General features: G+C 38.4%; 1 protein-coding gene across 4 annotated transcripts in view; it reads right to left on the bottom strand.

Moving 5' to 3' along the window:
• The window catches only part of MOCOS (molybdenum cofactor sulfurase), a 208,428-nt gene that overhangs the window by 177,971 nt on the left and 5,437 nt on the right, over positions 1-25,020 (bottom strand). For all 4 annotated transcript variants that reach the window (XR_009419401.1, XR_009419395.1, XM_059481952.1 and 1 more), the window contains exons 2-3: positions 2,742-2,831; positions 78-144 (exon numbers count right to left, since the gene is read on the bottom strand). Coding sequence is in view for 2 of the 4 variants with exons in the window: in XM_059481952.1 (XP_059337935.1) it covers positions 78-144; positions 2,742-2,831 (157 nt within the window). In the remaining 2 variants the exon portion in view is untranslated. The remainder of the gene's footprint in view (positions 1-77; positions 145-2,741; positions 2,832-25,020) is intronic.

Below are 25,020 nucleotides of genomic sequence, written 5' to 3' on the forward strand. Positions count from 1 at the left end.
ATCAAAACAATGCAGGCCTAACCAAAATGAAAACTATCAAGTGCATCATACAACATCTGAAATAAAGATTATTCTACCTGTATCGAACATGCTCAATTGTGTCATATGTCAGCTTGCTGCTGATATTCTGACTATGAGGGTTGCCTAGGAGACAAAAGAGATACAGAAATTAATCATTAATCACAATTTTGCTATTAAATTTCTCTTTCATCAAAGTATTACACCAAGAGAGCCTAAAAGATGATAAAGATTCAGTGCATACTTCACAGCAATTCCCTGTAGCCCCTCAGGGAAGAGAAGGGACATACAACAGGACAAAGCAATTATGACAGACCTAGAAACTTCAGCTGGATCTCTTACTAATATTTAGGCAGTTCCCCTAAAAAGAAAATTAAACTGCATATGCACAAACGTACTAGAAAAACTACAGACAGAATGCACATTCATAAACATATCTGTGCAGTAGGTAAGAAGCAAAAGACAGGATCTGGAGATAACAAACAATCATGATGAGAGAGAAGAATTAATCCTTGGGTTTTAGTGTCTGAAATTCAAATAATTCATTGAAATATAAATTTTATTGCAAAATTAGTAGCCACCTTAGCCCAGCTCAGCACAAGCATATATACCAATTAAGACAGTATGATTTTATCTTCTTGACCAAAAATTATTAAAGCAATATTCAGCCAGACACAGCACACTTTCCTATTAGCAAATACTTAGAGAACATGTAAAAACAGTTTGGAAAGGGAATAAGGAAAAAGTTGCTATACTAACACAGTGTCTGCAGTAGGCTCCAATATTAGCTACTCTTTTCAAAATCTAAAAGTTACGCTATTGAAAGTTGTTGAGTGAGGTGTTGAAAATAATAACTTTAGAGTTCAAATCCAAAACTTAGACTTTTCATGTCAATGATGTTCCATTTCTGTAATTTCCAATTCAAATATTTTCAATTTAGAAGTGAGACTATATCTTACTTATATTACTTTCCCTTATTTACACATGCAACAGCTAAACTGCAGTTCTTTGGGCCTGTGGATTGTCACCGAGAAAATAAAAAACCTGCAAGTCAAACTCCCCCTTCATTCACATCTGCATTTGTTAAATTGACTCTTCCTATACTGTCCTTAGACAGCATTTACTGTCCTTAGAGTATGAGAGGTAAGTGGAAAAAAAAAATATTGACCATGCTGGAGCTCTTGTTATAATTTTAGATTAAAATACCAATAAAAATATACAATTTTTTTCTCCTATAGCATTATAGGTACTATGCAAATCTGCTCCAAACTGGCAGTACTACTATTTCTATTCACAAACATTCAATTGATTCACAAATTATTTTCTTTTTTCTGACACAGATGGTACTTATTAAAAGGGTCGAGCGCAATGTTTGAAATAACTAAGATCAGAGTGCAGACATTTCACTTTACAATGTCTGTGGTGACAGAACGTTAATTTTTGTATCACTGGCATGCACTTGAATAGGAGACCTTCAATGTAATCAAATCGATGTATTTTATTATAACAGAAAAAAAAAGCCCCTATCTCTATAAAGAATAAAACTTATTCGTAGTGGAACTCAAATTTATGCTCTGGATCCCAGCCTTGCCAGCATTCAGGAAAAAGAATAGGGGGAAATGACAAAATGGCACATGGAGAATGAAAACTACCCAAAACTCTCAAGTGGCTTGCCCAGGTGACAAACACACGTGCACCAGTACTGAAGTGAACAAACATTTTCTTGTAAAGCAGTGGTACCTAGTTCCCAAGTGAGGAATCCCTTTGTTCCATGTATCAGGGAGCACAATAAACACACAAAACTAGGAAAAAGGACACATGACCCACATATAGTAACACACCATAGGAAATTTGATTACTTCAGTGGGACTTCTCACAGCATAATACTCTACAGTATATTTTTTTTCTGGTTGAGCATGACTCACTTTAATGTAAATTGTCTCACACAGTATCAACATTTCTTATACAATGGATGCTGCTGACTTTGTATAAAAATCACTCAGTGTGTGATTCTCGGCTAGATAATAACATCAGAGAGAAATGAAAGGTTTAGGCAGAGGATCTGGGGATGAAGTACTTACAGGTGGTGCTGCAATAGTCAAATCTCAACCCAGATATTACACAATTCTGTAGATACTTTTACTCATATTCCTCTGCACAGGATTGCTTTGGCAATCCTTTTTCTGAGTAGGCACCTAAGTCTAATAGTCAGAGCAGAGCAAAGTCTAATAGTACCTATTCTGTGCCTAAATTCACTTGGGATCTTTGAGCTGTGCTTTCTTTTTAATAAAATTCTTAGACTGAGTCACAGTATAAGTTCTTTGTGATGACTCTGTCTGAAACGGAGGTTGGTTCTGGATTCTGGTCCTTGTATAAGAAACTAGGTTTGCATTTTTGTGTGGAAATAAACCACAAAGAATGAACAGTGCTTATAGATGAAATGTATATCTTTATCCCAAGCCTGGCGCCCTAACAGAGCCATGCAACAGAGCCATGTTTGCTTTGATCTTTCTTCTTTACCAATATAGACAGGTCTTTGGCCACCAGAGAATGAAGCCAGGGGTGACACAAAAAGCCTATGCCTCCTTTGTAAAAGCACTGGTCTTTCAACTACCCTACAGCAGCATTAAAAAGCCTGCAGAAGGTCTCTTCCAAGAAGCTCAGTTTTGAATGATTTAGATGGAAAGTTGAGAAGACTCATGGGAACATTGCTTTGCACTTACCATAAACATTGTTTCTGAGGTCATCAGTAAAAGCTTTAAGTAGACTCTCCGGGAAAAGTGCTGAACCAGCATGGTCAAGGTAAGTAATTCCTAAAATACAAACACAATTACTAGTTTCAATTTTTAAAAGATTTTCAATGCCATTTTCTCACATAGATTATTGTGAAGTGCACCATCCAAATACCTCTTTTCATCCACTAGCAGAAAATTTTTAAAAAGGATGAAACAATAGAAGGCAAACATTTTGATTACCTGTGTGTAATTTTTAATCAAAACCAAAGAGGTCCTTCCTTTCATGCTTAGATTACACAGTCCTTGGAAGATAAAAATCTTTTGCTTGGCCTGTACAAAAATGAGCAAGTTGGTGTCTTCAGCCATAGTACCTTGCTACTTCTAGGCACTATGTATTTATTATGAAAACTACTATTACCACAATGCTAATAATTATTATTAACAGCAAGACTGATAGTGACATCTCCTTGCTGACAGGTGATGCAACTCTCTCAAGAACTGACAAGACGTAAATCGTTTCTGAAGACCAAAGACAAGACTAGTAGAAGTTTTAATGTATTTAATCATGTCTCTCCACTCTGCTACACTCAACATTCAATTAATTTTTAAAACCTACTTTTATATTATTAAGTTATTGTAAAACTTTTAAATAAATGCTTATTGGAAATGAAGGCTTTTTTATGTTTGGCCATTTTAGATTTCTTAAAGTTTAGCAATTATTCTTCCATTTCTCCAGTGTGTTTCATGCTCTTTATTAGTTTTCTTATTTCACTTACCTTAAGTACTTCAACCTATTTCAAATTTTAATAATTATGAATATGATTAAGATTAGAATTTATTAAGTATTTTAAAGGTCTTCCCTTTCCACATGGATTTAAAATTGAGTTAAGCTTTAAATGAAACGTCTCGACACTTGGAAATATATAATATTATACATTATGTCACTCTACCAGTGATCCAGTGGGTAAAGCTGTGAGGCAGGGCTAATAATAAAACCAATCCAGACATCCACCCTTTATTTTCAAAAAAGAAGAATCCTCTCCTGCCTTAAGATTTCCTCACTTTGAGTACCTAGCAGAAGTAGAATTCTTAATGATGGCTTGAAGTCAGTCAGGTGTTTAAGGTGCATGGACAAAACCAAGGGTCAAAAAAAAAAATAAGGGTCAACTTATAGCTGTACAGGTTTTTAAGGTTTTTACTTATTTAAAAAAGATGAATCCTAGGAAGTTTCTCCCAAGCAGTATGAAGCAGCACACACAAGCACTCAGGGGTCAAAACGCATATGGAGGTCTGTCCCGCTCAGTTCCCAACAGCTGCTCAGCTCTCTGTAGGAATGCAGGGCTTTGGAGAGAGCACACTGCCCACAGCAGGACACAGCCAGACCCCTGCCCAGCACTCTGCCACAGCTTCTGCCAGCAAGGGGACAGCAGCTTTCCCTCCAGCAGGACACATGCTCACCATGGCCACCAGTAGCTCAGGCAGGTCCTGAGATGGAGCTAAAGCATGGAGCAGCAGCCCTGACCTCCACCAGCTGCCACAGCAGCAGTCAGGGCAACAGGCAGCCCATGGTCACTGGCTACAGCTGGGAGAGGTGGGAAAGGCAGGACAGGGACTGAGAATGGGAAGAGGCAGCCCTGAGCCAGACACAGGTGGAAGAACTGCTGTCCTGGAGGGGAACACCCTGGCTAACACTCTTCCAACAAAGCCTCCACAGAGGCGCCATTTGGCTCTCATGGGCACCAGGAGCACAGCCAGGTGATGCTCCTCTGGGAGCAGCTTCTGTGTTTGGGCCTTTCCAGCTCCCAGGATGGAAACAGCACTGAAGTCATTATACAGTTCTACAGCATGAGCAAAAAAACAGGCAACCAGCTGAGGCTCCTCAAACACAAACCATCCACTGACAAAGGACAGGCACTTCCCATCCAGACCAACATTCCTATGAGACAATGTGGACTAAACGACCTCTAGGTAAAGGCCCCTTAAGTGGTTTCTCAAGTTTGATTCCTTATGCAGCTCATGATGAAGGACAATATTGCAGTTCTGTGAAATGGAAGCATAAAAAGCAGCTAGTAATTTTTTAAACTCCTCCTCTGGGTATAATACTTTTAAAATCTGTGAGGAAATTTGGCTGAGGAAGGAAATATTATTAATTCTTAAACTTTTATTTTATATTTAATGCTGCTGTTTAATTGAAAACAGAGAGCAGCATTTAATACTCTCTCCCACTGCCCAAAAAAAGAAATGGGCTCCCTCATCTTTTGAGGCTGCACTGAAACAAATATCTTCATTGCTATTGCACTTTTATGATGTAGTTTTTCCTTGCTGTCTTATTTCAACCAAATTGTATTTTTAAAGAAAAGAAAAAAGTGGCACATGTATAACACAACAGAAAAAAACATATTAATAACTTTCATTGTGTTTTTCCCCTGGTTTAATAACATTTGCTATTTTATCTTTATTGAGTGCACATTAAGCAGAGATTTGTCAGTATATAGAGAACAATACAGTTCCCATTGTTTCACTGTGGTATTTAGTATATAGGCTGTCAGCACTATGAAATGATACTGTTTATGGGAAATAACAGGAGAAAGAAAATATAATATGATCAACCAAAAGAACATTAAAATGCAATATCCATCAGGACATCGTTTCATTGCTCAGGGAAAATGCAAAATTAACTTTTAGTTTAATTTACATACTATTATGTTTGGAGTGTGTAACTGACTTCACCAGTCTAATAATATACCAACTATTTGATAAAATCATATTTCAGAAGTAGGATTTTTTAATACAAGTATCAAAAACCATGCAATGTGTTAGCATTAGTCATGGAGAGTTATTCAGCCAGAGTATGGGTTCATAAGCTGCAATATTCATATGCTAATATCCTTGCAGATTAATTTTACATGGGGAACTCTAAGAACCAATACAAGCCAGTCTGTCCTGCTGGAAAAGTCCTAGCCCAGCTCTCTGATCTCCTTATGTGCTGCAATTCACCTCTTAACACATCATATACCATATCTGTGTACTCTTGGCCCCTTGTAAAAAACCTTCTTCACACACCTACATACAGCCTCATAAAAGCCAGTTTAATTGAACATTTCTATCTCTTAAAAGAAAAAAAGATAATTTAATTTGGAGCATTTCAATAGTAGAGATTAAGGCCAAGCAAGAACACTCGACTGGCATGAAAGTCTGAAAACCTGAAAAACATACAAGGAAAAGAGAAACTACCAGATCAATCTTTGTGAGCCAAATGTCTGCTTCTGACAAAAGCACACTTGCCTAAAATGTGACTTCACGCAACTTAGAAGAAATTGAAAGACGTCATTTGATGAACTGAAAGTTGAACTAAATCTTTTAGTAACTACTAAGCTGTGTAAATGTCTACCCAGAGGACAGTCTCGAGGGGAAGCACGGAGAGCCACCCTGGAGGCAGGGTAGCCACCCTTCCTGCAATGGCCTGGTGCCACAGGGCACCAAGTGACCAAGCTCCTACTTCACAACCCACCCATAAACCCATGTCTAGTCACCCAGCTCCTCTCTGGCTAAATGATTACTACTTTGGTATTATGAAATATGTTCTTTTAATCCTTGAAACTGTTATTGGTGCTACACATTTCTGAACTTTGTCTACGTATCACTTCCAAAAATAACCAATTTACCTACACACCATCTGGACACTCTGTGTTCACCTCCTTAACCTTTTGTTATTCTGTGGTTCTACTACAGTCACCAAAACAAGCCCGCCTGAGCTCCACAGGTTATTTCTCACAGTCTTGACACTTCAAAATTCCTGCACTCCAGCTGATTATAGGCTGCCAGTTATATTGCCCAAAGTCTCATAATAAAGAATGAAATGTGTAGTTACAAGGCAGCAACTCTACAGAGTCATAAATTTTGATTGGTGGATATAATTGCTATTCAGTAAGATTACATACACGATATTACTTGGAAAGCAGATACAGAAAATGCCCTAGGGAGAGAATATATATCTTAAGTATGGCAATATTAACAAAACCAGTATGAAATAAACACAAGCTGAAGGCAAAATTAAACATTATCTGTCAAAAGATAAATATCACATTTCCATACACCAAGCCATAAGCGGGAGAAAAACAAGTGACAAAATAGGGAGAAGTGGGCTCTCTACAGAGGTTGTAGACAAGTGTGATTTCATTTGGACACGTAGAGGTTTTAACAGATAGGATCACATCTAGGAGTACCTCAGACTCCTAGAATCACAGAACGGTTTGGGCTAGAAGGGACCTTAAAGATCATCTCGTTCCAACCACCCTGCTATGAGCAGGGACACCTTCCATTAGCCCAGGTTGCCTGAAGTCCCATCCAACCTGATTTTGAACACTTCAAGGGATGGGGCATCCATGACATCCCTAGGCAATCTGTTCCAGTGCCTCATCACCCTCACATTAAAGAGTTTCTTCCTAATATATAATCTAAACCTAACTCTCTTCCAGTTTCAAGCCATTTCCCCTTGTCCTGCCTGTCTTAGGTTGGGAATGGGGGTTTGTATTCTATTCCTATCTGTTAGAGGTGGGGCAGTCATCTTCTGTTAATTGGGCAGTTTTCTTTATTCCTTCTACAACCAATCCTCCCTCAGGAAAGATATCTTCTGTTAATGGGCCATTGAGTCTCACTGCATGACAGACAAAATTGCATCATCCTATTGCGAGAAGCTCCACCCACAGGAGGAGCCAAGCATTCCTAACTGGATATAATCATCGATTTTGGGATACCAGAGCAGCCTTTCTCACTGGATTCCCAGAGGAAGACTAGGCCCATCTATACCACTGCCAGACCTTCAGAGGAAGACTACACCCTTCTACAGCATCACTGCTCCAACAGAAGCACACCTGGCACTCCAGGAGGACTGCCGCCACCATTCTAATTGGAGTGTTACCAACACCCTGACCAAGAGGCTATCAGGTTGTGTTCTGAATCTGTCAGTGTTGTTCTGTACTAACTTTTTATTGTTAATTTAATTTTTTATTTTCTCCCCTAATAAAGTACTGTTATTCCTGCTCCCATATCTTTGCCTGAGAGCCCCCCCTTAAAATCAAATTTATAACAATTCAGATGGTGTGGGTTTACATTTTCCATTTCAGGGGAGGCTCCTGCCTTTCTTAGCAGATACCTGTCTTTTCAAACCAAGACACTGTCACTACATGCTCTTATAAAAAGTTCCTCTCATATTTCTTGTAGGCTTCAAATACCAGAAGGCTGCAATTACATCACCCCAAAGCCTTCTCTTCTACAGGCTGCACAATCCCAATTCTCTCAGCCTTTTCTTATGGGAGAGGTACTCCAGTCCTCCAATCATCTCGGTGGCCTCCTCTAGGTTGCACTAACAGGTCAGTGCCCTTCCTGTGTTGAGGACTCCAGAGCTGGATGCAGAACTGCAGGGGGGGTCTCAACAGAGCAGAGCAGAGGGGCAGAATCACCTCTGTCACCCTGCTGGCCTCGCTGCTTTGGATGCAGCCTGGGATACAGCTGGCCTCCCAGGCTGTCAGCACACGTGGCCGGGTCACATCCAGCCGCCAGGTTATTTTAGTAATCTAAGTCAGATACCCTTTGGAGTCAGCTCCTTCTTTCCAGTCACTGTGTAAGACTTAGCTCCCCCAAGGGATGCTCCTAAATTAAATAGCACAAAGTAGCTTTAACTATGTAATGTAGTACATACAGCCTTTCTAAAAGTGCCAGAAGTTCCTGACACAGGGCATGGTATGACACAGGGTATGATATGCCTACACACTGTATGGACAGACAGACAAAGATCCTCATTATGCAAACCCATTAATAAAGTGCATTAACAGAAAACAAAAGCCTACTAATATGGCTTGAGATTTGCCTTTTCTGGATATTTTCTGGATTAAACATTTAATTAATATTTTTACCTGCACCTTCAGTTCCTTTTTGACATCGATTTAGACAAAAACTATTACTTCAGAGTATGTTTTCTTAATAAAAACATGCCTCTCATCTAAATAGTCCTGTTCTGCTACACAAGGTAATGTTTTATGTCCCTTGCTTAAGGCCAAGGAGCTCTTCAAAAGACCACAAAAGCATAGTGCTTGATGAACAAGGCCATAGATGCTCAAAGCCTGAATAGTTAGTATGCAGTTAAAGGAGTTCCTCAGCATGACTTTACTTAATTGCTGCAGGCCTGGTGAAGTAACGCAGCAGTCAGCCCACAGTCATGGGGCACATTCTGCCAGTCCACCAAATTCATCAATTCAAGTAATCACAGCTTGTCCTGACCGCCAAATGCTGCTCCACACTAGGCGCCAACCAATCTGGATAATGGTACCAATATTCTAAGGGCTGCTATCCCGTTACAGAATTCTGTGGGAAAATGGTGTTTAATTAATGTGTTTGAGTGTTTGACTTGATGGACTCATTACAAAAAGCAAAGCATGAAATTTGCAATTACATTTATCCATAATAAGCTCCCATTATTTTTTCCATGTGCTACTGGCTTGCATTATTTGCTCTCACTGCATTATTACCTACAGCAAAGTAGGCAGAACATCAAAACCCTTTACAGAGAATACCAGACACTCTCTTTGCTTGCTGTACTCCCCAGCAGGGGCTATACCAACTCTACAAAAGCTCTTCAGGTGGATGAGGTTATTCAGTGTCATTATGCACTGACACTGCTCTATGCATGAGTCTCTACTTGTAGGTTTCAGTTTACAGCCTACTGAGGAAGAGGGGAGCACAAAAGAAAGTAATGATTTCACATTTACTAAGAAATCACATCCAAACCTATGTATTCTTTGCAGCTACAGAAAAAAAAAATAGAAAAAAAACCTGCAAGCCATCAAATTTCATCATTTGCCAACTCCTGTGTTAAGTAAGACTGCAGGAAAGGGATCAACCAGCACTCTCCTTCATCCTTACAGGCCTACCTGTAAGGCATAGCTTTACTCAGTGCATCACTGGGGCAGGAATAAATATCGACTGCACTCAGTGATGTTATTTCCATGGACAGCTTTAATGGGTTATGTGAGACTGGTTGAAGTCTTATTTGTGGGCATGAACCAGAGGTATCCCAGCTTCATACAAATAACCTACTGCAGCCTGTCTCTCTGTCTTTGGATGAAATATACATCACAAGTGATTAATATTCATGCATTTCTTCAAACAACTACAACCTGCTCAGACAAAAAACAGCATTCACACCTCCCTAGAGAAGATATGATCATCTTTCAGTCTCTTTCTTTTTTCCCTTTCTCTCTGATGAAATTGATCATATGAAAGAAGAGTTGAAAGAGAGCATATTCCCCATTCTTCTATTACCAGAAAATGCTTTTGTTGGTTTTCCAGAAAATTTTACAGAAACATTCACATTTGTGTAGGAAAGAGGCAGTTTTGTGTAGGAAAGAGAATTCCCTCTTGAGATGAAAACACAATGGCAAAAAACAATGTTTAAGGTATCATAATAATTGTTTATAATAGCGGTCGTTACCTAAACATTTTAGTAGCATACTCCTGCTTTTTTTCCTTTCCTTTTCTTCCCATGAAACAGCCACAGACTTTTAAAAATGTTTAAAACTGACTTTTCTAGTCAGTTCTATTTCTTGCTCTGTGACCTGAAATAATGGGCTTCATATGAAATCGGGGACAAAACAGTGACTCAATATTCTCTCCAAAATATATAAAATTAATTTTGAAGATATACAGAAAGCCTTTAAAATTATTTTATGTGTTCCAAAAGTACTAGAAGATAAAGTAAGTTCAAAACAAAAACCAACGAGTAACCCTTTGCCCTTAAAACTCATTTAATTACACAGAAATAATTCTTTATGAGCTTCTGGCAGCTGGAGCCTTGGGTTGAACTTCCAACCATAGCAATAATTAAAAACCCACATGAGAAGTGATACACACAATGAACACTCAACGAGAGAAAGCGAAAATCAATTGTTCCCTCCGTTGAGGCCCTGCAGAAGTACTTCCTGGCCATCATTCCTTCCCAATGACAAGACCACATTAATGCCTTGTTTGGCAAATGTACCCCTACTTCTCTCTGCTGTATTTTCTGGCAAAGAAGCAAGGCTGCTAATGCAGACCAGTGGTAAATTATTCTCCAGTGGAAGTTCTTCATACAAGGCTCCCCACAGACATTTAGAGCCCTTAATTTCCTTCTACCATCCAGCAAAAAGTCCAGGAACAAATAGTGAAGATGAAGTTCAGGGATTTAAGAATAAGTAAAGCATAAATTTCTCTTCAGCATAAATTTGCTCTTTCAGGGGAAAATATGTAAAATGAAATGACCACATTACCAAGAGGAACTGTGCATAAATTCAAAGACTGCAGAATGAAGAGTGTGAATGAGGACTTTAGCAAAAGCCACACTCATAAGATGAGAGGTCTAAAAAGTTTCTCCTGGTCCAAAAAGTTTCTCCTGGCCCACAATGGGCAGTCCTTTGCTACAACAGTCTTCAGTTAAGGTACGTCCATATTAAAAACAAGCAAGTTGGTTGTTAGTCCCTTTGCTCAAACCAGAACAGCGCTCCAGAATTGCATCTTCCTAGTAAGAAACTGCATTTCAACCTCTAGACTGTTTTTCCATGACCAGTGTATTCTCATATCTCCCATGTCAGCGTTGCTGTGATTTAATACTTATCTTCAGCCATTCAGCTTTAACAGGTATTTCTCCCTTGAAAACCCAGTAGCATCTCTCCACCTGCTCTGGCTAAAACTGCCGTGTTCTTTTATTCTTAATAAATGGTAATCCCAAAAACTCATTTCAATTCCAGCCATACCTCTTCCAGCTGGAAGGCCTTTCTCTGGGAACAACAGGGGATTGGAGAGCAGGAGTGGGGGAGCAGAACAGGCATTCCAGAAGGTGATGTCAGAATTTTGGAAACCTAGAGCAGGTGTCCTTAACTTTTACTGGAAAAATACCTCGTTAGACCAACACATCCAGATTTCTTGGGTTACACTCCTAATTGTTATTCCTGATTTACACTCCTAAATGATTGTCGTGTAGTCAGAAAAAACAGCATTATTCAACCAGGGAGAGGTTTCAATGCTTGAAATGCCCACATAATGCTTGACCAACATCTCCTGTATCTCCTTTTACCCAGTGAGCAGCCCTCAACCAAAAGTGAAACCACAAACATGACACAGCAAGAATGGTGTGTAAAAATGTTAAGCGTAGGAGTTTCAGTATCACTACTGAGTAAATACTTAAGACTTAATAGAAACAGTTTACATTTAATGAGGCAGAGAAAATACCGAGATTTCATTAGGGAGATAGTAACTATGCATGAAAAACTATGTATAAGCTTTTCTTCTGTATATGAATTGGGTTAATCTAGATATTTTTCCATCATAAACCTTTTGGCTCCAAGTGTCCACAGATTATTTTATACTTTATAGTAATTTAATCCAAACTGCTCTCTTGGGTGAAACTTTTTAACTATAAATAGACCCACCTAAAAGGTAAGATTATACTCAATTGCTTTACCTCTATTGAAGTTAATTGACCACATGAGATACACAGATATCAATAACAGAACTCATTAAATAACCTTATTTCTTATTTAGGGATTTTTTAAAATAAGAACTATTTTGTATATTTTTTGAAGACTGACTGTAATTTCTTGATACCTCCACAAAATTCTAATAAATCAGTAGAAAAAGCATCTCCTAATTGGAAAATAAAATTGTTTCCACCAAAAAAAAAATCTAACAGACACAAGTTTCTCTAAATAAAATTTAATAGGTATGCAATTAAATATTGGCATAAATGTTCTGTTACTACTTTATTTTACTCAACCTAAATTAGTTTCCACATGTTCCATTTTTTAGGGGTATTCCCAAGCATAGATTCAAATACCCAACAACCATTTTCAGAAATGTTCTAGGAACGAAAAAACACATTTATCAAAAAATACTCTTATAGGAAACCAAAGGTTTTAATTCTGAAACAGTTTAGCAACTATAGAGATTTGTTAACTAGTTCTGACAAAAATACCAGCTTGCTAATGAGTAGGTCTGAAAACAGCAGTATATGATAGAAATGCTACTTAACAGACCTGCTTTAAATACAAATAATAGCATGCATCTTCCAGGTACTTAATTTATTTTAAAGTTCCTTGATGTCTGTATTAAACATTTCTAAAAGAAAACTAAAAATCTCTTGAGCTATTGGCACAAACATGTAATTTACAACCATCTTCCTTAAAGAATGGCTAGCATGTGATACAACCTTTGGAAGTTTTGTGATCACTTTGAATCTGACTTTGGGCAGCAACAATCCACTGTTGCACACAGCCATAACGCTGTTTAGAAGGAGGAGTTTGTGACCCTTCAAGAGGCACTACATTGCACAGGGTACAGATACTGCGCTTTCAGAGGATAGGCTCTCTGTACTCAAAGGGCTGCAACCCAACAAAAAAAGGTCTTTTCCAAGGTCCAGTGACTCGAAAGGACCCCATGAAGAGTCTGATTGAATTTCTGCTGTACTACAGTGAATAACCGAAGCAGAACTTTGCCTTCAGGTCACAGAGACCTCAACTCTACAAAGAGAAACAAACTCCATTCCAACATGAAAACACATGGCAAGGTTTCCAGAGCCTTTGAAATAATTATGAGTAAATCTGAGTTAAACCATTAACAAATACACTATAACCAGCACTTCATAAAAATACTGCACTGATCGCCTTTCTGGTTTTAGGCCAAGTTAAAGAGCTGGGTTACAATTTTTGCAGAAGCCCAAATGACCTTTGAAACAAGTGAAATTTTCTTTTCTTTAATCAAAAGCATTGGACTGCTTACACAGCTGCATATTCATCTGGCACCTACAGAACACTTTCAGTCTCTAGAGTATGCGTGGACTCTCTAAAAGTCCAGATACCAATTTTAAAAGTGCAACATTTGTAATAACCCATAGGCAAGAGGAGTAGGAGTGCTATAATAACAGGCAAAAGTAACAGAATCTCAAAATCACACAAATCAATTTACTAGAGTCAGTTATATCAAATGAAGAACTGCTCCAGAGGTGTGTTTAAACATCCAGGTGATTCTTTATTTCCTCCTAGCACATATTGTACATATCTTATTTAAAAATATGCACAAATGTGCCTGTGTACGCAGTGCTGAGATGGGTATACGAATATATGTAAATAAGTATCCCCTTTAGAGGATAATTAGTGTTTTCCTGTTGCTTCTCGTAGCAGAGCATAAGGAAAAGCAGATGTGAGCCTGAAGACTCCCTTCCCTTACAGCTCTTTTTCCACTTTCTCTTCTCTACCGCTTCTCCAATTGTACATTTTGATATTCTTGGCAAAGTCATAACTTAGAAGCCATCACATCTGCTTTCAATTAAAATCAACATCTACAGAACATCATCAACACTCAACAAAAACAACACCAACTTTCAGTAACAATATGCTAACCACAGTTACCAGTGAGTATCTTTGCACACTCAGGCACACTTTAATTTGAATAAATTTGCATCCACTATAGAACTCCAGTACTGGGGACTGAGCTCAAATACTGCTCAGCTCAATGCACTTCTACTCAGTCAACTACTCCTTTGCATCTTTGTTTATCAGAATGCTCTATGTTTAAATGAAAGTAGTATTTGGGACACCAGTGAAGTTAGTCCAATTTAAGTTATTACCAAGAGATATAAATAGCTGAGCATATTAAAAACCCAATGACAGCCTGACACTACTGATATAAACACACAGAATTTCATTTTTGGTAGCAACCTTACATTGGATACCTTTGGCTACAAAAATGAGTTTCACCATTTTTCATTTTTAATTTTTTTAATGGACCAAGCAATAAAGCAATTACTACATCATCTCAGTTTTTATCAGCTTCACTAGGTCATAATATAATTTCTCTCAATCACAGGGCTTCTTTCAATACTAATGACTTTCAAAATTAAAGAGAATTATAATTTCATCATAAACAATTCAAAGTACTAAATACAAGTGGCCTCATTAACACTAGACTAGCTTTGAAAATGAGTAAAATATTATACATGGAAAAACAAATATTCCAGCTTCCCTAATCTCTGAAGTCTGAGCTTAAATTCACAACTCTGCCCCAACACCAGCTATTATACTTTGCCTCAGAGCATCTAAGAAAACATGATATATTTAAAAATCAAGGTCTTCCCCCACAAACTGCATAATTCTTGAATAAATGACAAGACCAGACACAACATTCATGTAATATATCTTACTCAATTTCTGAGACAAGATACTTGAAAATGCTACCTAGATAAAACTACAGATGGCATATAGGCTTCCAGAAGTGACTACAGTCACTTGGATTCCAAGTATGGGTAGAAATTCCCTCTGTGGTGCCTTCTCCATAACTAGCACAGTCACATGGAAGTGCTAGACCTGCTGGAATTCCTTAGGCAGGCCAAAGGCTGCTCTTTCTCTACAGACCATTTCTACAAATGCTGTACAACCCAGATGGCTGAACATGGCTGGTGACACATGAACAATTACACAAGTGAAGAAATTCACGAACTGAATCCATAACGTGAAATGAGGATTGAGAGGTATTTTAAGTGAGGTGAGAATTATTTATGACAATTAATTATCTAATTAATAATGAACAGTATTACCATAATTGGAAAAGTAATAGTAATTTACTTTTATTTCAAAGCTAACTTATGCACTGTTAATTTTCAAATACATCCTCAGACTAGACTAGAGTTATATGGAGTTGCTATAACTAGAGGTAACATCTCAGAATAGTACTGAGCTTCTGTAATGAGTTCTTTTTATATCCTCAAAATTTCTACTTTTTGTTGAATTTGTGCTTGCAGAGATTTTTTTACCATATTCCCCCAAAGCAAGTATGTTTAAGGCAACAATAGCACATTTGGTTTCCATAACTTGCATTCTAAAGCTACTTATTAAGATGAAATAAACTTCTGTTTAAAATAAAATAAAAAATAAAATTCCGTTTATTTTTAGCAAAACTGCATGAATATGTTTCACCAGGAAAAACCTAAATGCATCAACACCACTTTCTAAAATAGTGAGTAAAGGTTCCTAGTGGAGCACAGAAAGGCCAAGGTAGGGCTCAGGGCTTTGGAAACAGCCCTAAAAGGGGAGAGGAGTACACCTCTAAGCAAAGGAACAACAAAATCAAATTTGTTAAATAAAAATTTGTATGTTAGCATGCCCTCATTTGTGTCCTTAGTTACAGCTACCTCAAGAGGGATCCAATTTCTAAGGAACTGTAAGATCACAACTATTGTAAATCTGGTTGAGTAAGATATCTCAGTCTGCCCACCACATTTCAAATTAGACTACTAAAAATTCAAACAATTATTGGGAAAAAAAGTATGGGTCACAATACTCTGAAACAGTGGTAACTCAAAGAATGCTTCTAACTCAGTGCATACAACAATTGGATTTACATGTTTCATTCCAGATCTACTTACTTTCCAAAACTTCTCTCCAAACTTATGCCATAAATACTGGAATGCAAGTAATCCCTATTATGTCATATAATCACCACCATAACAAAATTAATGTAATAATTAATCCCCAATAGTAAACCAAGAATGAGCCCAGGCAATCAGCTGTACAGAATGCTGGTTTCATGTGAGATAACTGCACTGAGGAAGTTTGTTTCCACATGGAAAGCAAGTATTCCTCAATATTTTGTACAGACACCAGATATCTGGTACTTTGCCTCCCCAGAAAATCAGGATAAAGTGAACCTTGTCAGATCAGCCATTGCACAGTGTACACAGAGTATTTTATTTTTTACTACAGAATAAGCTACAGGGCTTGTCTTTCCCATTTCTTCTGACTGAGAGGCAAGAAGAAAGGTATTAAGGGCAAAATTTTTTCCCTTGCCTACTCTGTGCTCTTTTTCCCCTACTCCCCCCTTCCAATTTGAAACAGTTTTCTTCCTTCTCCTATGAAAGATGATGCTTTGTGTTCTCACCACAGTGACAGTAAAATTCACAGATTTAGAGAGACACCCATCTATTTATATTTTTGTCTACATTTGTATATATACACACATTGTAATGACTGCTCAGTGGAAAGACAATAAGAAATAATCAGTTTTGATAGAAATAGATTCTTCCCCACATAATTTTTTTCCTGTAGTGTTTCTTTTTTTTCTAATATACTACTGTCTACAAGCCAGGAACCCCAGCCAACATATATCCAGAGACTATATGTTAGACTAGACTGCTGTTTTCTTCTGAATCATTCCACATGGAATACACAGTGCAGTGAAGCAGACTCAACATATGCAACCCTGGCTATATCTCACTTGAATTAAAAACCTAAACAGTAAAGTTTCTCCGCTAGATTCAGCTATTTCTGCTCTACAACTAAGGGGAAATTCAATCTACAGTAAAAAAAACCAAACAAAAAAACCAAACCAACCAACTATCCACTCCCCCCCCCCCAAAAAAAAGAAGAAAAATAAAAGAATACCCAAACAAAAAAACCAAACAAAAAAAGGAGACATGTTCTGACTAGAATGACCCCAAGTTCTGTAGCTGGATTCAACCAATCAAACAAACACCACATACACACAGAATCTCTTATACTAAAGTAAAAGACCCAAGAGATTCCCTTCTATGCTTCACCCCTCATACCTAGATTTTTTTATTTTTATTATAAATATCAGTTTTACGTATTTGAGAAATTCTCATGCTATTTCAATACATGTAACAATCCAAATAATTTTTAAATACACAATACATTCTCTAAACATAAAATTTAGGAAGCAGTTGAAGAAGTGGGAACTAGGCAAAGACAGGTGTTCCCCAAAATTTCTGCATACCCCACTCTTTTTAAATCATTTCACATGCAAGACTGAGGAGAAATCATTGTAAATTAACAGCTACTTGATTAGGTTAGTGCCTAATCACATTCCTACAACTGGAATAAATGAAAACAAAAGTGATGGCTACTAGAGGCTGAATACAACCACAAGGTATCCAGCATTCAGATTTGAAGATCTGATCAGACACTTTTGGAGACATGACAGCTGTCATGAGATTATTTGGTACTGTTTCTCCCACTTCAGTGGGACTGAAGTTTATCCAGAAAGCATTGCAGTGTAATCCTTGTGACACTTTACAAGTACACCTATCCTTCTGTGTACTTGCAGAAATGAAAGAAAAAGCGAATAAAGTTCTGATGGTAACAGCCCTTTAATCTCACAGGAGCTGTCACGCTCAGTGATGCAAAGCCTGGATAATCGACTGAGTGCCTTCCAACAAGTGTTACACACTGCGAACTCGACATCCAAAGGAAAGGAGGTTTTCATAGGTTTTTTTTTTAATGGGTAACTTTAGCACCCATGATCTAAAAAGCCTGATTTTCCTTTCATTATTGCTAATCAGGATATAAATATTCCAACAAAAGCTGGTGTTTTTAAATTTGACACTGGGGAGGCTGAAAGGGGAAGACTTATCCAAACCTTGAAAAACACCAGACTGAAAGGAAACTCTCAAGAATAAAGTCTTGAACTAACTCATTAGAATTTATACTTTTTCATCATTCATGAAGTACTCAACCTCATACTATTACAAGCTTCTAAGGACAACCAAGAGGATGAGTTGTAAGAGAGAGAAGTAGATGGCTTCAGTCCCTAGAGAGCATTTTACACTGGGCATCCTCTGGGCAAGATGATATTGAAAAACAAGGAATGGAGGGATGATTTATTTTTATGCAGCCTACATCTCAAGGAGGCTGCCCTCAGTGCCACATGAAGGGTTTCTCTCCTGTCCTCCAGTCTCTCCCAGTGGATCAGCAGAAGCTGGGGCCATGTCAGTGCTCCCTGGAAGGCAGCCCTGGTTCCACAGCCCTGTGGTGCTGTGATGCTTCCTGTGCTCTGCAGATGAGCTTCACCAAGCCTCAACATGAGGCAGCTCCTAACAATCCCATCATGACTTTCTCACTCATTCACAGACGTTTGGTTTCTTTCCAATCCATAGTTCATGACTGAAGATCAGTTTAAATTCTATTTTCCAAACAAATATGCTTAGGCCTCTACAGAAATAAAGGATGGAAAGTTTAAAGTTCAACTTTAAAATAAGCTTTTGAACTTACTATTGACACAGCTCTTTGTGACAGGAATAATGAATATTTTAAAACTTATTTTTTGACCAAGACATCTGCCCCGTTCCCTCTTCTTCATGCCCTACCCCTTTCTTCAGCTCAGGGTCTTTACAGAGGCTTGGAGGAATGTAACTGTAGTGACTCAAACTCTTGATCAACCCTTTTGAAGGAAAATATTTAACAGCAACAAATCCTAATTGTTAGTATCTGAAAGAAAAAAGGTGCTTCCCAAGGAATAGACTTTCTTTATGTTGGAATTACAGTTGCAGTGTTCTGTTACAGGAGAACCACTTCAATGCATGGTAGTCTCCTCCATGCTGTAGAGCCATTAGCTATGTTTGAGTACATCAACAGCTGCTGTTCTAATTGATGAAAAGCTAAATTTCCATGTAACCCAAAATCAGAACCTTTTCTCTTTCTGCAGAGGAAAAACAAATCATTAATGTTCTGATCATTAGACAAGTTAACCTATTACTCTGAAAGTGACCCTGAAGGACAAAGGACAGATAAAGCTGCTGGTGCTATGACTTTTTAATAAAATTCCAGTTTAGAGAGTTTCACCTGAGCATGAATTTTGAATAGCTTTACTGAAATCCACAACTCATTTATCAAAAACCCCTCAGATTTATGGCTGTGGTTTCAAGAAGACCTATATCAAAAACAACGGGGAAGGGAAGGGAAGGGAAGGGAAGGGAAGGGAAGGGAAGGGAAGGGAAGGGAAGGGAAGGGAAGGGAAGGGAAGGGAAGGGAAGGGAAGGGAAGGGAAGGGAAGGGAAGGGAAGGGAAGGGAAGGGAAGGGAAGGGAAGGGAAGGGAAGGGAAGGGAAGGGAAGGGAAGGGAAGGGAAGGGAAGGGAAGGGAAGGGAAGGGAAGGGAGACTGATTCTCACCAAGACTCCAGCTTTGCAATTTAAGATTGGATTTGGGGATATTTAATATATACAGAAAGTGATTTTCCTTTTACAACTGTCACAGTTTTCTCCCTTCTGTATTTCTGATCTTGGTGAGTTTGGAGTGATACTAAGACAAGTCACAGAAGATATGTTGACTAAAACAGTAACGACTTGTAAAAAGAGGGCTTCATTTCATTACCAGAAAATAATCTGTCAGGGACATGCACCTCAGTCACACCAGAAATGGAAAAAACTAAATGGAAAGGAGTTTGTGGGTCCCAATCACATGGGCTGCTCTGTCCCCAGAAAAAGTGAGCTGCAGTGTAGTTCAGAGGTGTCACACACTTATTTACTTAGTCTCTCTTAAAAGTACACCTTCTGAGTTATCCCTTAAAGGTTATTTTTGCATTTTAATGTCTCTTGCATGCAATTTCATGCTACCCAAATCATAGCTCACATGGTTTTTAGTTTATTTCTTATGTAGTCCAAGTCATCCAAGTCACTTCTGATGAATTTAAATGACACATATTTTCATGCACTTATAGTGGTATTAAATAATCTCCTTTTTAGAAGGGCAAAGAATCCTCCTGCATTTGTGATATCAGGCTGTCTTGGCAGCATTGTACCTGCCACTAAATATCCATGTTAAGGAAGTAAGAACAGGAACATTATCATATTGCTACACTTCATGACAACCTTCCATGATATCAAAGAACCGTAGAATTTTTAAGGTTGGAAAAGACATCCAAGATCATTGACTCCAAACTGTGACCAATCCCCACTTTGTGAACTAAAGCACAGCACTGTGCCACAATCCTGTCATTTCTTCAACACCTCCAAGGATGGTGACTCTGCCACCTCCCTGAGCAGCCAATTCCAATTCTTCGGGAATTAACTCATTCATCAAACACTTCATTTGTTGTGAACACAAACTCTATGACCAACAACTACATACAGTTTTGTCTGAACATTAGTTTGGTGAGCTTCCCAGCTAGGCATTACCAGCAAGTTTGTGTGTGGGGAGGAGAAAGCAACATGTCTGTGGATGGTAAAAGCTTCTTTTTCATGCAGTCTTTCATTTTGGGCCATTCAGTCTGCTAGGTAGGGAATTCTTGCTAGGTATCCACTTTCATTTAGCTTTTTTTATCCAGTCTCATGAGAAGGCAAGGTGCATTATCAAAGCAAATTGTCCATCACAGCTGAGACTGGGGAAGGTATTATGAAAAGAAATGCCACTCTGCTCACTGGGCTTACACACGCCTAAATTGATTAAATATATAAGAAATACTTTCCTAGTGTGTGATGAATCAAAGATGATGACAGATTTAAAGAAAGTTGCATTCTGCCAGAGCAGCCAAGTAACATTTTGTTTTTAGACAATTCTAACTGTTTAACATTAAAATAAATTATAGGCAGGCATACAAATAATAAAAATGCAACTCAGAAACACATTTAATAAGCTATACTCCTCAATAAATTGGGAAATGTATGGCACAGCAGATGAAGAGAGTATTTTACTCAACAGCAGTACAAAGTTTTTTTCTTCCTTTTTTTCTAATGAAAGGCAACATATGCTGGAACCCGTTGCTGATATCATCAGTTCCAAATTACTGAATTATGACATCTTTAATGTGCTGTGTGACATGAACATAAACATTTGAAAAATCTTGGGCTTCAATTTCTTCCTCCGGAAGAAATTAGAGGAGAAATTTTCTGATGACTGTGTAACTTCACCTGACCCATTCATAAGTTTGAAAAGGGGTACACACAGTGATATTTGGTGTTTAATTGTGCAGTAATGAAATTAATTCACACACCATTAATTTAATTAATGAATATTTCTTCAAATAAGCTTCCTGTCATCTTTCCAAATTTTAATTTGGAACATTATTCTGCACATTGGCAGAAGAAATAAGCTTAGTTGTATAATCATCCCTCACAGCTAACGATGTCACCAAAATATCACATCCTTGTGATCACATCTCTCTTTTTTAGGAAAACCCCTGTCCAGTCATGCTCTTAGATTTCTTTTAAAAGCATTTTAGATCCTGGTGCTCCAGGGACTAATCTGAAGGAGCACAGAAAGATCTGTTTCTTACTTCTCATGTGAGAGCCGTATTCCCGTGGCTGCTACAAGGAACCGTGAGTGAGTCAGGACGATGCTGAAAGCAAGATGGAGAAATAAAAGACTGTGGAGGAGTAAGCCTTGCCTCCCAGCTTAATACATGTATTTCACATACTGGGGGGAAAAAGAGCAACTTTGCACTTTCCTGCGTGCCACTCTCTCAAGAGCTGCCTAGCTGGGGTCACATCCCACTGCAGGCATCTCACAGACCATCACTTCTCTACAGCAGAGCAGAAGGTGAAGGGGCAAAGAGCACAAAGGCACAGGATCTATCTGGGCTGATAGAAATAATGGCAGGAGCCTAACAACTTGACTCACTAGCAATTAAACTAATTAAGTCTGACTTTTAAATGCTTTGTGGCCTGTCTTTACACCTCCCTGCCCTACTATACCTGTTTATCTGTAACTCTGACCTCACTGTCCCACACCTTCAGTCTTGACACCATCCTTTTCCTAATTGTGACAGAAACCAGTCAGTGGTTCTCAATATGCAGATGTGGTAACACTAATAGCATGATTAACTTCAGAAGAGAAAATAATTATACCAACTCCAAGCTGACATATTCCTAAAAAGAATTTTATTTTGTTTCAGTCCCCTTTTCAAGTTCAGTAAGCAAAAAAAAAAAAAACCAAAAAAACAAAAACCCCACCTTCAAAGTATTTTAGTGTCACACAAAGTAAAAGATCTGCATTGATGGCTTGGGCCAAGAACCACGAGTTATAAAAAGCCTGAGGCATTTGGACACTCCTCCTACTTCCTAAATATCCTCTCAGAGTTAAGCATCCTACTGGCTTCCCGTTCTCCAAACATACTGGGCTGTCTACACATTTATCAATCTCATATCACCGCTTTTTACTATGCAGTGTTCTGCAGTATGGCTTTGCTAAATTCAATGACAGTGTCTTCACATCCAAGGAATGCCTCTGCAGCATTCCTCTGATCCCAGGCATGCAATGAATCAAGCTGATCAACAAAAGCTGACCTCTCACCTCTCCATTTGTCTGTTTGTCCTTACACAGGGAACACCCCTGAATTCTAACAAGCAGTGCAGAAATGGGAATTCCTACCCTAACATCTTATGGAAATTTCAAGGGCATCAGATTCCAGGTTCTGATTTGGAAGAAGAAATTCCAGTATAAGTGCAGGAACACCAGAAGCAGATCACTTCTGCTGGAAACATACATAAACACACTCTTTAATTAATAATCTTATATTTAACACTAAAAGAAAAAATTAAAAATCCATGATCACACAGAAACATATAGAAATAGGCTAAAAAGAAATCAATACACATCTCACATACAGCAACATCACAACAATCCAAGAGGACAAACAGGAGAATTTAAGAGGACGCAAAGGCAACAAGAGGAAGAAAGGTGCTGGTACAAACAGTAGAGCCACAAGCAACACCAAAGAAGACTCCGAGCACCTGCAGCCCTTTATTATTCTTCAATCCAGCCTTTTATACCCTTCACCTTACATGCCTTACACCTGTGTGCCCTCTGCACCCTTTGGTGATTGGTCAGCACACCTCAGCACTCCATGTCCCTTCAGTGCTGCTCACCTGTCCTGCAGCACATTGGGGACGAGGCTCCACCGCAGCCCCACTCCCAATTAACACAAACTGTGTGCCTTCAGCAGAAAGCACCACTGATGTGGGATTGTGCAGGAAAAAGGCACTGGTGCTCTTCCAATTCTTAAGTAAGAGATAAAAAGTATCTTGTGCTCTTCTAAGTAGAACATCTGCCTGTTTCAATACTTTCAAATATTAATATACATCTTGTACAGGCATTAATTTAGAAGATAATGTATCTTTTAATTAAAAGTGCAACTTTTTAGGAAATGGGTGGCTGATACCCTGCAGCATCTATGGAGTTCCATAAATTATCTTCCCAAATCTAATATTTTTTCACATCTACATATTGACTTTAAAAAAATCTCATGTCTATATATGATTATTCATTCTTGTAAAGAATCTACTCCCAACTGATTAACTGTTTATTTCTAAAATACCACTGAATATTTGGAATTCATGTCACCTGTATCAAGTTTAGAGAGTTTGGGGCTTTCCTTTCCTGCTCCACATTTCTTTTTTTTTCCACTGACTGAACTTGAAAGTAACTGAAACTGTTTTCCATGCTGAAATATTACAACGACAATATCATTGACTACTCTTCATTTAGAGCTATGTCCATCATTAACAGCAACTGAAAGATCAGTCCTGCACAGAGTAGACCATCTTATGAACCCTGAAATGCAACATAAGGAATTCCTTAACACTACTTGTTACTTCTGTGTAGGCAGAAGAAAACATCTGAAACTAACACACAGATATTGTTACTGCATTTGGGAATAAACACGCTTTATGCTCAACACATGCTTCCTCTTTGATAGCAGTTCTATAGATAAGAGCTAATGTATATAATTGCGGCTGACCTGAAATCACCACGAAGCGTTAAGGCTTTACATGAGCATACATATTTTTATTTTTACAAAAAAAATTTCATTAGTTTTGCAGCTACACTTCCCATACTACAGCTTCTTTTCACAATTACCTTCTCCACCCACTGAATGTATCTTCCCAGATGCCTTCTAGCATTTCAGACTGTCCAACAGCAGCTTCCTTTGATAATTTTTTTCTTTCTTTTCCCCTCCAAATAAAAATAAACAGGCACTTCACAAAATCAAATCATATTCTGGTGGAGAGGCTACAGAGAATAGGAGCAGGTTACCAGAGATCTCACAGCCACTGAGGAGAGCGAAAGGGCCTCAACAGTGGTAGAAAGAGGAGTTCTCAGCTTTAAACATCAAATGGAAAGGTTTAGAAGATTTTCTATCTGTTCAGGATGAGCTAGAGATGAGGAAATTCAGACTTTTTCTCCAGAACAGTTAGCATCTCTTCTAGGCTACATGGGATCTTCCAGTGAGACAACAAAAAGCAGTCTCATCCTTCCCTACACACTGCTTTTGCTGCCTTTCTGTGGGAGACGCAAGCACTGGATTAACATTAACATATGCCAGTATCTGTATGTGGGAGAAATAATTTGTCCTTTCTGGAGATGCTGTCTCAACACTGGCCAGCAATGGGTGGGTGTGCTTCAGGGAACTCACAGTAAGCACTGCTCCTGACCATAAAATGGCACAGGCCTTGTT

This window comes from Ammospiza nelsoni, chromosome 1 (genome assembly GCF_027579445.1).
Source record: "Ammospiza nelsoni isolate bAmmNel1 chromosome 1, bAmmNel1.pri, whole genome shotgun sequence".
Classification (NCBI taxonomy): domain Eukaryota; kingdom Metazoa; phylum Chordata; class Aves; order Passeriformes; family Passerellidae; genus Ammospiza; species Ammospiza nelsoni.